A 15,456-nucleotide genomic window follows, 5' to 3' on the forward strand; every position below is an offset into this window, starting at 1 on the left:
CAACCAGTCAGGCCAGTCACTTTGCAAAAAAATTCCAATGGATATAAATACATGCCACCAAACGGAGTCCATCCCTGTCCCAAGCCTCCCAAGACAACATTTGCTTTAGATACCAGGAGACATCTTCCAAAAATGAAGTAGTTTTTGTCCAGTAACTAAAGGGTGCCCAGAGCAAAGTTCAAAACCTTGTAAAAATAAAGCATTTAACATATTTAATCTAGAATTTAGTGTTACATTAAAAGCTGGGTTACCAAAATGACTTTGCTTTATCCTTACTCCAATTCCTTCAAGATAAAACTTGGTAGCAATAAAGTTAACAGCTAGTTTAGGTGTAAGTAAGAATTTGTAGAAACACAGAAGACTTAATTGATCAAAATAGGTAAGTGGAAGGGCAATTTATTATGCATTTATTGTGAACAGGAAGAATTAAGTATAGAACCAGAGAGTTCTATGCATATAATATGAAGATGATTTTCGTCTTGTGTCTGTAAGCAAGGCACAAACATGTAACTATCCCTGTAAAGTCTGTATGCCTTACTAAAGGAGCATTTCAAAAGGGCTATTAAAAAAAGATCTTCTAAGGTGTGGAGAGAGAACTGCATGTTTAAAATATGAGCACCTCAACACACCCAAAAGGTGTGTACACTTGAAATCATTACCTCATGCCCTGCATCACATTATTACCCGCATGTGAATGATGCAGCACACAGCATATAATAGCTTGTGTCAGCTGTGATTACTGGCTTTTAAATTCATGGGAGGAGGAGGCATGGAAAAAGCACAAAATCTGTATGTGATTCCCATTAGAGCTTTCTTTGTGAAGTGCACAGAAGCTGGAAGCAACACTGCTTTCTGGGCCAGAAATTGAAAATACAATACTCTTTAATTTTTCCTAGAAAAACTAAAAAAGCCTATCACTTTAGTTCATATGATAAATATTTTACCTGGACCTCTACTTTCCAAATGCAATGAGATAAACTGAACTGGTATATGCTGCAAACAGAACTTTTTCAGCCTCTCAGAAGACAAGTCGTTCACATATAAAGACACTTCAGGTTTCCCTTCCTGTAAAGTTTAGAGCAACAAAAGGACAAAAATAAGCACTTTATCTGCAAAAGACTGGGCTTTTCTTAAGCATTCAAATAGAGAGTGTAGTAATTTGATGCATTATAAGGACCTTTGGAAAATACTTGCAATCAGTAAAGCTGAGGTTTTTGAAGAATAGTTTTAGTCTCTGAAGTTATCTTATCAAACACATGCTGGAATGTCACTCCATCACAAGTGTTTTCTTAGATTCTTGAAAATATTTTGTTTTACTGTGCATCTCACATGGCTAGAAATACTTTTCCCCTGCATTTATATACAGACAAACAAATGCTTTACCAGCTTCAATGAATACTGTTAGACCAGACCAGTACTCCCTCTGCTGGCAATGCAAATGTACAGCCATTCCACCTGTAAGTCGCTTTGCAGACAGTTGAAAGAAGGGGAAAAAAAAAAGCATTAGAACAATTAATAAGCAGAATTACAACACTTCTAAGCTTTGTCCTTTCAGAAGTTCTTCAGATAATGAGAACTGAGTGGTATGGGCAAGTTCTATTTTAAGTAGCTAAAATCGTTTTAACAGCTTCTTGTTTATAAAAACTTGAACCCAACAGTAGTGACCTTTCCTAAAATAATCAACTCCATCCACCCTCATTTTAATCAGCTTCTTTTTCCTAATTGTCTTGAGCAGCTCATTTCCGAAAATCAGCAGTTTAATGGTTTAGGACTCCAATTAAAAAAAATCTTTATAAAAGCTCATTTATTAAACCTCTGTACATAAAAATGAACACGTATGTACAGCAAGTTTACATGAAGAAGGATGTTACAAAAGATACAGTGGTAATTAAAACCGACCCACATAAATAAAAACTTATAAAAATACTTGAAATGGTGAAGATAATGCTGGTAATCCCTGATCATTTTCATCCAATTTCCAAGATTTTGATGTGGGAAATCTTAACATTAGCACTTCTTAAAAACATTCTGAATATATTAAACTTATCTACAGGATAATTAGCAAAATCTATAAAGTATAGATTATTATACAAAGAACAGATATAAAAAAAGTCACCAATCCACCTGAAACTCAAGGACAATATAATTCTTAGCCAAAGTAATGAACAGCAAAACAACAAATTCCTCTTTTTAGAGTTTCATGTATTGGCAAGAAATTTGTTCTTAACAAATCTATAGTCCTGTTATTTCTTAGTGGAAGGATGCAATTTGGGAAAATTCTTGTGTATTTTCTGGTCGCATTGGTCCTGGTCAAGGCGGAAGTCCTGCATTAACTTCAGTTTCAAGGAAGAACGGGGCAGAGCTGTATTTGTTAAGATATTCTCCCTCCTACAAAAGGATGAGGAAGGTTATCTGAGTTTGTAAAACTGAAGGAGTAGAGAAAAGGGTGCAGGAATTTGGACATAATGAAACAAAGGAAGACTAGTTAAAATCAAGTCTTTTTCTTTTGCTGGTTTCTTGGGGAGTTCTTTAACACGCTTCTTATTCGAAGATACACACCTGTTGATTCTGCCATATTTTCAAATTCAAATGGCGTTATACCTACAGCAAACTTGCTCATATCAGGAACAGGACTTGAGTTTTTTGCAGATGATTCAGTGCTTGTCACCACCTTATTACCAGCTGTATTTTCTCCATTGTTAACTTCACAGTTGGGAGCAGGTATGGTGTTATCCAGCATGCCTTCAGAGTCTGAATTATCAGGATTTTCCTTTAAATTAAGTAAATTACCTTCTGGATTAAGACCAGTTAAAGAATATTCATTTTCTGATACCTGTTCGCTGATACTGGAAAGCTTAGTTTCCACTGTAACCATCTTTTCAGATGATCTTACTTCTGCAACAAGATCTATTTCGTTCCTAGATGGTGACGAGGTAACAGAATTTCCAGTTAAAGGTGTATCAACAGGGATATCAGAGTCACTGTTTGTGCTTTCTGCCTGCTCTAGTGCTGCCCAAATTAATCGCTGCTGTTCCTCTAGCTCTTCCAAGGTTAAAGTATCTTCATCCATGGTTGAATCCACTATTTTTGGTTGAGGAACAACATCACTGGAAGGATTCAGTGGTGGAGTAGTCTTAGGAAGAGGAGGGTGGGTGGGTGTTGGAGGTTGAGTTGGTGTAAAACTTTGTGGAGTAAGTGGAGGCGTGCCTTGTGGTAAAGGAGGAGGAGTTGAAATCAGTGGAGGTCCAGGTGGCAGTGGAGGTTGGAACTCAAAACTGTTATGAGCTTGAGATCTTTGAGACGCTTCCACATCTGGAAACAGATTAAAAAACAGCTATTAGAATCTGAAACCTGACTAGGGCACGATTCAAGTGTGCCAATACTCTGAATAACTAGCACACTAATATAATCTCATACCTGGTTTTCAGCTGAGACAGAATAAACCTTTTGAAGGTTTGAACATCCACTGAAACTACCTGTTTTGGTATTTTAACTCCCAGCCATTCAAGGAAAAAACAACAAAACATAAAAAGCCTCCTGAATTCATTCAACAAACTCTTTCCCAAACTTAAAACACACTAAAGTACCCTCCCTCATTCATAGGAAATCCAAAAGCAAAGCTAGGAGTTTCTCTATTTATTCTAACATTAAAAGAACACCAAGTCCTCCTTTGAATTTGACTTTTTTTTTTTTTTTTTTTAAAGAAGTTGTGAGTTTGAAACTTCCTACAGTATTTCATCCAAATATTTTATGATTTGGAGGTCTTTAGAACAGAACTTTCTTTGGGATACACCAGAAGTAGAGAGACCAAAATTGGTAATTCAACATTCAAATTTCTTTGAGCACATCTGAAATCTCCTGGTTGGTAATACAAGATGTGACAATCACAGCAAAAGAAAATGCTCGTTCTTGAAAGGCCCAAATGCAACAATAGTAGGACACTGCTAGCAGTTACCTTAAACATCACCATAAAAATCCTAGAACATTGATTTCTCGTTATCAACACTAACATTTCAATTCAGAGAAGTTGCTTTGAAAATAAAAATTGAAACTAGGGAAGAAAAAAAAAGCAGAATTACTATACCAGAATCTAGGTCCATGTCAGCTACTGTTACTTCCAGGTTGTCTTCTTTTAGTCGTTTCGAATGATGAGAACTTGACTTAGATGCAGGCCTTTTATTGCTAGATTTTGGACTTGGCTGAAAGGAAGTTATCCAGGAAAATAGAAGAAATTAGAATTAGATTATGCAATGTAATATGTCCAGCTATAAGAATGGGTTTAAAGCAATTTTGTAATTCTACAATTATTTGACTGAGTTTGTAAACCAGACACTGAAGTTTGAGAAATTTAATGCAACTGAACAGAACAGTAGTTTTGTTTAGGTTTACGTGGCAAAGGAAAAGATCGTGTTTTCTCAAGTCACTATATTAAAATTACTGTATATCATGTCTACAGCAAGTAAGTTCTTCTCTTATTAGGGAAGTCTGGAACTAAGACCATTTTTAGGCTGTAAAAGTTTACAGCTCCTTTTTCTCACAACCGTTTTAAAAATACTGCACAACTGTGATCTGCCTATAAACACTGAAAAAATTGAATTTACTCTAAACATGAAGCTCTTTTTTTGTTAGAACAGATAAGCCAAGATACTGACTATCTGACTGGTTCACTGTAGTGAAAAAAATCACTACAGTGTTACTGTAAAACTAACAAAAGCATCAGGATTTCACACCTGGTAGTTTCAATAAGAAAGTCTAAATGAAGACAAAGAGAATCATTGGCTTCACTAAATACGAGACTTTTTTTTTTTTTTAAGTGAATAATATTAAAATATATTTACCGCATGAAAATTAGTAAGGTAGTTAGCAAAAACCTCCTTCTGTTGAGATGGCTGCATGGGAATGGAACCAAATATCTGCCATTCCTACAACAATAAAAAAGAGAAACAAGACTGAATGTTGCATATCATTGGCTAAAAACATGACAGGAAAAACTTAACAGAAATGCTAAGACATTAAAAAGCCAAGACAAATTCATCTTCTTGTCTAAACCTCATTTAGCAGAGGTAAATAGAACTCAAATAGGAACTTTTGGCAAACCAAAGTACTAACTGCAATGACTGTTACTCAGCACGCTGTTCAGAAAGCAGGGGACAGTCACTTACATCTGGGATCCCACTTGGAGTGGAGATATTAAAGCCTGGATAGTTTATCAACTTAGAGACATCGTAAGTGACACGTTTTGGTTGACGAGATCCTTCATTTTCTGTTCCATCATCATCTGTAACAAAGTGCAATTATTATTGATGCTAATTAATATTACTGACGAAATCTACAGGATTAAGAACCCATGGGTTTTTTTTTGGAATACAAGTATTAATAGAAGGCTTTGAAATCCACAGAGGCAGTAACAGAGACCAAACCTATCAGATACATGCGAGAAGCTACCCCATAAACCTGATTGGGTATTCATAATATTACTAACCTTTATCTAACATTACTAGCCTCAGAAATTGGCATCAGGACTGTTCTCCGAGATGTGGCATAATGTTGGTCATTAATAAAAACTTGGTAAATTACTCAGTAAATTGGGTTTTCAAAAAGATGTTCTTTGCCTGCTGGTAGGCTTCTTAGACTTGTATCAAAGGTCGATTAAAGAGTGAAAATACACTGACAAAGTTTCTTCATCCACTCAATCATTATAGAAGGAGCTGTTTCACTGCTACAGCACAGCTAGATGAAAGCGGAGTATTTTTTATATGACTGTAGAAAACATGATTTACAACTTTTTCACTCTTCCATAAGGAAGACGATGGTTTACAAACTAGGTACTTCGTCTTCTGAAAGGAATGCAGCAAGTATATAGCCCCCATATTGAAAAACGCATTCCCAAACACATTCCTTACCTTTACCATCATAAAGTGCAAGTCCTGAGTACTCCATTTCAGCCTCTTTGAGCCAACCTGGTGGATAACCCAGCTGCCGCATGCGATATATAAATGGAGGAAGACTCTTAGCTGTGACACCAAGCGCATCTTGAAGTTCCCCACTGAGTTTAAAAAAAAAAAAGAAGTCCATAACTGAGTTTTGACAAAAGAAAGTCCATATCCTGTTGAATTTTGAATTACCAAGTTGAAATAATTTAGCTCAAACTATTTTGTCAGTCAATCCCAGAAATAAAAACAAAACTCTGATGTCAAACAAAACGTGTAACACACCCATTTCTCATATGGTTAAACATTCTATGAGAAGCGATGCTACTCTGAAAACTTAGCTCCTGACTTATTACATCTGGTTCATTGCCTTAACTGTAGCTATCAGGACAGGAAAGGTGGAACTTAATGCAATTCTAAATTTATTGATGATTTCTGTAGAGACTGCTATGGCCAAATTATGACTTTTTTTTTTTTAAATATTTTGAATAGAGAGAAAAAGAGAGCAAGAGGCACTCCAAACTCAAAATGTTCAGATTCTTACATGTATTTTTAGTTTATCAGGAACCTAGAGTACTTGCAATTCTCCTTGTGAAAATAATTTGAATAACCAAAGGGTAGAATTTGTCTCCCTACCTCAGGGAAAAGGTCATGGCAAAGGTCAGGATTATTAAATTAGCGGTAAGAGTTATGATTTGAAAAATGTGCAATTTGTTGAATAAAATTTTATTGGGCGAAGAAATTCAAACATAATATACCCACAGTTAAATAGGACTCTGGAGAATAACATCTGGCATTCCAAAGGAAGAAAAGTCATTCCAGAAAAGCATTGCAACAGTTAATGAAAGGAAAAGAGATACCTAATGACTCCGGGTTTAAATTTTCCAAACCTCTCTTCTACTTCTTCTGCATGGTAACGCTGCTGAAAATTCTGATTGCTTGCTTCACCACAAGCTTCCATATACTCCTTTCTCTTCTCACTTATACGAGCTGCATTTCGTGGCTTAAAGATAATATAATTGGGAAGTTTAGGTTTGAACAATTTACAATTTATGCTTGCCTTCACCCAACATAAAACTGGTACTCCTTGCCCTCAACAAGCTTATTTTTTTCTCCACATGGCGGAGTTATATCAACAGTTGTAATGAAAGCTACGTAACAAACAAAAAAAAAGGAGTATTTGCATTTAATCTAATGGCAAACAGGAGGAAAGACTATTCAAACTGAAAAGTGTCCCTAGATAAAAGGAGACATTCAAATCATTATGCTATGAAAAATAACTTACATTCTGATTTAGCGTGTTAGAACTTAGATGTATGAACAGTGTAATTTATTCAAAAGAGATAACTATTCCTACATCCTGACCAATGCATCTATTTTTTTTTAATGGTGCAGTTATACCGAAACATTTCTTGGAGAGAGGCAGTCTTTTTAAATATTGATATAGAGTTTACCTTTGGACAGTCTTTCATTTGATGCTCTTCAGAGCCACAATTGAAACAATGCGGTTTTGGCCTGCTTAAAAAACGGAGAAGAAATTATTAAACCCCCAGATCATTATTCAATGTTAAATGCACTTAATTTTTTTTACTGGATTTTTAGTCTTAGACTTTTGAAAGAAAAAAAAAGTACTGCTTGTTGATTTCATATGCTGTCTTCTGCTTTTCTTAAATGGACTGCTTAACATCAATCTTCAAAAGAGAGCAACAGAATTTTGTTTCATGGTCCTAAGAAGAACTCAAGAATTGAGAAAACAGAAACACAGCATTGTAATAAATAAATAATGCATGACAGCGTGTGGAGAAGAAAAAACTAAAATTATAGCAGAAAAGCAGTACTTCCAAGCAGAAATTAAGTTTTTATATTCTATTTAATAGAGATTTATTCCTTTAAGAGGGAATAAAATAGTAATAGAATAATTCAGGTTGGACCCCAGGAGGTCTACAACCCAGGTTCCTACTCAAAGCTAGGTCAGCTATGAGATCAGACCAGGCTGACAAAGGCTTTATCCAATCAGGTCTTGAAAATCCTCAAGAAGGAAGAATGCATAACCTTCCTGGGCTACGTGACCCAGTAGTTTACTCTCCTAATCGTGAAAAAGCTTTTCCTTTCATCATATTACAGATACAATTCACTGATGGACTTCTGCTTCTGATTAAGTATATAAACATTGCATTTATTTGCACTATTTAAGCCAACCAAAACATACGTACTAAAGCTGATGATATGTCCAGAAGAAGGAAAGAGGATGTTAAAACAATAATTTTAAGTCTAGAATACAGATAAGGAACCACTGAACTTAATACTATTGTGGTACAGCAATACCTCCATTTCTCTTTTCATTCTGGTATCATCAAAGGTCTGACAGTTTTTACAAAACCAAGAATCAGCATTGTAGAAACAAATAGAAGAGCATGACTACTACTTTGGAACATCCTGGTCCACAGTTTGAACAAGTTACACATATTGTGAAACTGTGCACTGAAAACCTGAAATGGAATTTCAACTGCCTTCAAGATTAATTTTCCTTGTAAATTCATACCATGGAAAATATTTTCAATGTTATAGGAGGGAAGATCCCAATCTCTAAGAAAATTTTAGAGAAAGGCTTTTTACTGAACCTGTGTTTTATCAAATTAGGATGGGAACCAGAAGCAGAGATGAAAGGGTGACACAAGAATGAGCATCCAAAGTGACACCTGCCCTCCCTGTAAAGCATACCTTCTGCTTCATCTTTACATAGTATTTGAACACAAACATTCTACAACGATTCAAGTATTTTATCACTATTCCATATCACGAGAACACCCTTCAATCTGCCTTCCCTTCAGGTGGTAGCATTTCTAAACAAAACACAGTTGAAGTCAACATTCCCCTTTGTCTTTGAAATTCCTGATAAAAGCTTGTATGGTTCTTGTTGCAGCTGAAATCAATGACTTCAGATGCTACAAAGACCACACAAGCTTTCAAGTGGAAAGTCAATTAACTTTACTTCTTACCCTCCCATAAAAGCTATGCAATCAACTCTTAGGATCCCTCTATCTTCATAGCCTATAAACTAGAGTCAGATGGGGAAATTGTTCTACAACATAGTAGGAACAATGATAGTACACCAGTGCAAGGATGACAAAGCAATCGCTAAAAAGTCAAGCAACAGAAGAATAGACCACAAACAACTTTGGAAAGTTTTTGCACATCCATTACAGGCCCTTCCTAAATAAAGGCAGTAAACCACAGATACCCACTGACTGCAAAGCTCAGCACTGGTTTACTTAAACTCATTGCTCAAGTATGTTCAATGGTTTATCATATATGGGAACAAACAGTACACATCTGAACTTTTCAGCTCAAAACTTTATATTTAAGAATAATACAAACCTTTTTGGTTTTACTTGTATTTCTTGTCCATCTAGGGAGAGAATCTGGCTGAAAACTTGATGATATCTTTAGATTTCAATAAGGAACTGCTACTGGATGAAGCAAAATTTCAATCTCATTTAAAGTATCAATGGTAACCTAGTAGTGCTTTGAACAGAATACTGACTCTTCTGGATTAAGTTACAGATGGGTGCTTAAAGTCAATAATTTAGAAGTATAAACTATAAAATTAGATCCACTTTTAAGATAGGCTCATATTGTTTTCTACTAACCAGTTTCTATCCAACAATCCTGTTCCTTATTAGCACTTGCTAAAACTAGAATCCTTTTGTTTATAGGCAAAAGTATCACACTAATGATTTTGATATACTTTACATCAATCTTATTAATAATACATTTTGGTAGAGTCTCAAAAATACAACTTCTCAACCAGGTGTAGACACGTCATGTCATATGCTACTTGTGTTTGCTTTTTGACTGCAATTTATCAGCTGCTCTGCCTATTTGTCTAGAAAACTATGAGGAGAGAAGAGGCTCCCAAGTGAACTGGCATGGAAAAGACTTAGGAGGTTCAGTAAAGTTCAGAGGCACGGCAGTTTCCAGACTCTAACATTTTTTTTTTTTTTTTTTTTTTTTTTTTTTTTTTTAAAAAAAGCAGATGCTAGGTACTAGTCAAACTGACATTAATTAATACTTCCATTATTTAGAACCATGGTACCTGATACACCATGTAACTCAGTATTTAGACTCAACGTCTGCGGGAGCTCTCAAGAAAGATACAGTAAGTACATTTAAAAAGTAATACCAAAGCAAAGCTGGCAGATATGAGAGTTTAGCCAAGCTTAACTTTTCATTTTAGGAGAAATTCCCGTTAGGTACCTATTTCCTTGAGTTGGAGGTTGGGAGATGGTACAAGTACCACTTGGAGTAGAATTGTCCTAATGCATTACAACAGAGGCAGCTTTCCAAATGTAAAATTATATAGCACAGTGCATACACAGTCAAAGGCAGGCACAAGAAAACCCAGGTTAGCTGGCTTATAAGTTTCCAATTTTTGTTCAGGTACAAATAATTTTCTAACACTAGGAAGTGACCTTTATTCCAATTCTTGATCGCAGAAATGAACGGTGAAACTCTCTCCTCTCCTGACACTTTTGGGAGAGGAAGCAATATTAGGAAATTGGGGAGATGAGATTACTTGAACAAGCTATTTCCTCATTTTTAATCAATTACATTTTGTCATTTGACTACAATAAAAAAAAAATATTTTCTCCAGTATTTCCTTCAATCACACCTTTTAAACATTAGCTCTTGTACACAGCAGAGAACCAACTTTAAAATGGATGCAAGTTAAGAGCATTACATAATTAAATTTTATTTCAAAGACTTTCCCCCAGTTCCCAAGTTTGGCAAAAATCACCTTAGAGAATATTCAAGTTGGCTGAGCCCTTTTCTTCTCCTATAGAGGGAAAATGCTTATTCATATCTGGAATGAGCTTTCATTCCAAACCTGATTGCAGACCGGCCCAGAAAAGTTTTAAATTCACATTATGTATTTACAGATATATAGCATTCACTCTTCCCAAACAAAAGTCTTCTAAAAATCAGCGAGCCAATCATATCATAACACACATATATTTTGAGAAAAAAATAATCCACTAATTCTTCATTAAAATTTTTCATCTCTAACAACTGATATGGTTTAGATAGCAATGTACAATGTACTGAAGCGAATTTGAATTCAATTTACCAACTGGCATTCTTTGGCTTTGATAAACAGAAAAACCCCTTGTTTTAGGAAACAGGATACTTAGGTATTTCCCATCCTTCTGTCAGCTGTGGATTCTCATTTAATAAAGGCTGTCCCAGTTTATCGAGACAAAAATTGGTAAAATACAGAACACTTCCTACAACCTGTAGAAAAAAATTCAGAAAATTGTCAGAATGGTGTCAGTATTTAGGTCAGATTATTGGTAGCATTTCTAAAAATTTACACCACTTGAAATTCTTCCAGCTTTTTCACCCACTCTGTAACAATTTACAAATAATACACACCCACCTCTGTACAAATCAGCATTTTTTTCCACTGATATGGCCAAAACATGGTGAACTTAACCATTATTAAATAGATAAATGGAATTTAACGATGAGATCTTATTTAATAGCAGTGTATATTAAGTATGTAGAATGAAGACCTACCATTGAAGAGTATATAGTCAAAAACTTACACTAAAAGCTTCCTTAATTTTTTTAACAGAATTAGAGCTTGCTGTTTTATAGTCCTCTTCCAAAAGAACACTGGAGGGCTGGCAAAAAGTAAAAAAATGAAAACAATTAGTTAGAAATAACAGTAAGAGAAGAACTCCTAAATTAATCGAGTATATAAGAGGCACAGAACATGGAGTACAGCTACTATTTTTTCATGACACATTAGTTAAATAGTAGGATAGAAATATTTATGTTAATGATAATGCTTTCCACAGTCCAAAATACCATACAGATCATTTCTTTGTATCTTTCTCTTAGCTTCTGAGATTAAAAAAAAAAAAAGAAAAAAGATGAAGCTGGGCCAAACATTATCAGAAGAGTACACGTTTAGCTTGTACCTTAAGAACTTTTCTCAGTTATTTGAACCACATTATCACCAAGCTTATGCACAAATTTCAATGCAAATGACTTTAAGGAAGTTTTTTTTATAGACAGTTTTTTTTTTTTGAAGATGATGATGATCTACTGCATTTATTTGATGGTTACCTGATTTGCAATTATGTAGAAAAAAACATCTAGAATTCAGCTACTTAATATTGAAATTTTGAACTTTTACACTGCTACCACTATAAAGACCTAAGAGAAGGAATGCCTAGTCATAATTTGAGCTTTACAGTACCTGTGGTTTAACATTGAAGTGTGTTTTTTCTTGTTCAACTCTTTGTTGCTCTTCATACTTCTGAACCAAGTTAAAAACAAAATCTTCAATTTCTTGATGATACTGCCTGCGACAGAGTGAAGAATTATAAAACGGTGAAGAAATAAGCAAGGCAGAAACATATACCAGATATCTTTTTCAAGAACCTGCCATTTACGACTTCTTGAGAATTTAGAAAAGGAGCAGTGATCTCTCCCATACTCCTAAATACCATCAACACAAATGCAGTAACCTATTAGGAAGCAAATCCTTATGTTAGCGTGGAAAAATAAAAAAAAATGAATACACAGGCAGGAAAACTTAATTTGCTGTATTTACCAACAACACTCATGAAATTCAAATTGTTATTCAGACTCACTTCAAGCTCCTGGAAGTCACACTTCATTTCATGCTACACACATTGCTAGTAAAAGCAGTAGACCTCTTGTCATATTGTTAATTGTTATCTTTTATTCCCTGCAAGCTTACCAGGTTTATGTTACTGAATATGACGCATATCCTTTGGGCAAACACTAATATACCCAAACAAAAAAACAAATGTGGCTTCCTGTCAGGACTTCTTCAAAAGGTAAAAGTACTTACTTAGAAATGACATTGTTCATAAATAAAATCTGCAACAGAGGTCCATCGAGTTTAGAGCTGTCCACTGAAATTCCACTAGAAGAACAGAACAGATAAAAAATAATGGTTACTGTATTAGCTTTACTGGAAAAGCTCTCTATCCTATTATAGCAAATACTGTGTATTCCGTAGACAGAGGAATGTTTGGCCAATGCAAGTTCTATTATTTTAATAAGTTTCTGTTTTCATAAACAAAAATCCTCCTCCTACTCCAAGCAAATCACGCTACTTGTTGTGAGGTTGGAAAAAAACAATACAGAATGCTAAACTACAGAAATTTTCTTCTAACGGCATGTAGCAATATGCAGTAGACTGCTGCAAGATCCATCCCATAGCGTCATTTAATGACCAGGCACTGCTTTGTAAACAACAAAATAATAATCTTATTTTACTGTTTTAATGTACTTGTTCTTACTGCTAAACTCTACAAAAACCTGTTTCCCTAAAGGCCACATCAGTTTCATAAACAGACAGATCATAACGGCATGCATAGAAAAAGTTACAACACTACAGACTAAGTTTTTGACACTAGAGTCTGAAGGACTTTTCAGGGATGACAACAGCATTTTAGAAGCCCAGTGTCTGAGCAGAGAGGGGGACATAGGCACAAGGTTTCCAGGAGATTTTGCAAAACACATTGTTAGCTCAGACAAATATTACCTGTCACAGAGTAGCACTACTGCAAACATATACAAGTCATACAAAGCATTGTAAGTCAGCATTAACATACCTGGGACGAGTCAGAATGTTCAGCTTCCTTTTAAGTTCCTGATGTTAATTTCTTGTTAAGGAACACTACTTTCTTCACAAGACACAACCACACCTTAATTTATTGCAGAGTTAAACAAAACACCTAACAAAAATCCCACAGAAAAACAAATCTTTCATCTCACTGCACAGAGGATTATTTACAAATCCACCTGTTGCTGAAAAAAAAACAAACCATAAAATGCAAATGCAAGAAAATACTCGGTGTCCTGGTTTTGGCTAGGATAGAGTTAATTTTGGAAAATTAAGAAAAAAATGGTCTAGCTGTGTCAACCCAAAGAATTCATTACAGACACTACGCCTGAATTGTCAGATTACCGTTCTGGTTTTAAAATACCTATACTCATGACCAGAGTCAACAGTAAAATACACTCATAAATAGAAAATAAATAACTACATGAACAACTATGAATAACTAATAAAATGAGTATGAAGAAAACACCTCAGATTCCTACCTGCTATCCTGCATACCTGCTAGCTATGTGACCTATCCCAAGAAACCTTTAAGGAAGTAGTCACAAATTAACGGTTTCATATTATTTCTAGCTAGGTTAAAAATGGATTTTCAAGGTGAACGTACGACTGTTTGTTTTCTCTAGAAAAGCAGGAAGAAGGAGTCCAGCACTAAGTGCTTTAACAGCCTTCCAAGAACAAAACTACCTCCTTTGCCAAGGGAAGTGCCGCTGGTATAGAGCTGAGTATCCTGAGGGTAAAAATCAGAAAAAACTCCACAGAAAACTCGGGTGAGAACTCCCTCCTCGGCGCCCTTCGGGAGGCGCAGAGCCCCGGCCCGGAGCAGGCCCAGCCGCTCCCGTCAGGATATTCTCCGCCCGGAGCCGCCGCACCGTCTCCTCACAGCCCTGCAGCCGCTCTCGCAGCTCGGCCAGAGCCCCGCCAGGTCCCTCCTCCTCCTCTTCCTCCTCCTCCGGGCTGAGGCGAGGCGGCGGCGGCCCGTCCTCTCCTTCGAGCTGCTCGAACAGCTCGCGGTCGCCGAAATCCACCTCAGCCGCCATCTTGAGCCGCAGCAGGAAGGGCGGGGCTTGGCGGGAGCGATGGGCAAAGGGCAGGGGGAGCCGCCCTAGCGCGGGGCCGGACGACTACAACTCCCGGCATGCAGCGGCGGCAGCCCGCCGCCACGGCGCCCAGCCCGGAGCGCTTTGCCTACTGGGAGATGTAGTCTCCCCTCGCTTTGCGTGCCCGCAGCGAAGCGCACGCTTCAAGCTGTAGTTCTCCGCAGGGCGGGTTTCCCCAAAATGGGGACTCCGCCACCTGGAACGAGGTGTTGAACCCTTGTTTCGGCCCCGCTTTCCTACCCCGAACCACCCCCCCCCCCCCCCCCTTTTTTTTTTTTTAAAGGGGGGGCTATGTGGAAGTTGTGGAGAGAAAAGAATGCAGGAGCAGGGCGCAGAAACACATCCTGCCCTGGACCATGCCTTGCATATCTAACTTGCTCAGATTAAGGCATTCTTACAACACGCATTTACGTAACAAAAAAAAAATTATATAAAGTATTTTAAAAAAATTAACACTTCCCAGTACTTTCAAGTACCCTGAGCAGTACATAAAGTATTAGGAAAGGGCTCCAGCACCTTGGCTTTCTCACCACTTTTTTTTGTCCCTTCTCTTTACCAAGAGGAAAGTAGTACCAAATTAACAAAGAACAGAAAAAAATAAGTTCAGCATTAATCACCAGATTTGCGATCCGTATCACTAATCTCCTTAAGTGTACTTCAAAACAAGCAAAGCAGAACAGATGCTCTATTTCTGACCTCTCCTAACTTTTCTGACATCTCTTACCTATAGGTTCCTTAGAATTCGGCCAAAAGACAACTA

At 36.6% G+C, this 15,456-nt stretch overlaps 1 protein-coding gene across 2 annotated transcripts; it reads right to left on the minus strand.

The window, feature by feature from the left end:
- Positions 1-1,793: 1,793 nt before the first annotated feature.
- Positions 1,794-14,733, minus strand: ZCCHC8 (zinc finger CCHC-type containing 8). 2 transcript variants are annotated; one of them, XM_040577470.1, is made up of 14 exons: positions 14,447-14,733; positions 13,586-13,628; positions 12,817-12,891; positions 12,196-12,301; positions 11,537-11,614; positions 11,119-11,222; positions 9,309-9,374; positions 7,385-7,448; positions 6,791-6,933; positions 5,904-6,046; positions 5,163-5,278; positions 4,839-4,922; positions 4,085-4,199; positions 1,794-3,312 (listed from the first exon to the last, which is right to left on the minus strand). In XM_040577470.1, the coding sequence occupies exons 1-14, from the start codon at positions 14,634-14,636 to the stop codon at positions 2,492-2,494; spliced, it is 2,148 nt and encodes a 715-aa protein (XP_040433404.1). In that variant the 5' UTR covers positions 14,637-14,733; the 3' UTR covers positions 1,794-2,491. The 2 variants fall into 2 exon arrangements, with proteins under 2 accessions (XP_040433404.1, XP_040433405.1); XM_040577471.1 differs by having other exon boundaries at positions 7,385-7,445; positions 14,447-14,731.
- Between the last annotated feature and the right edge of the window lie 723 nt (positions 14,734-15,456).

Source organism: Cygnus olor, chromosome 17 (assembly GCF_009769625.2).
Source record: "Cygnus olor isolate bCygOlo1 chromosome 17, bCygOlo1.pri.v2, whole genome shotgun sequence".
Lineage (NCBI taxonomy): Eukaryota > Metazoa > Chordata > Aves > Anseriformes > Anatidae > Cygnus > Cygnus olor.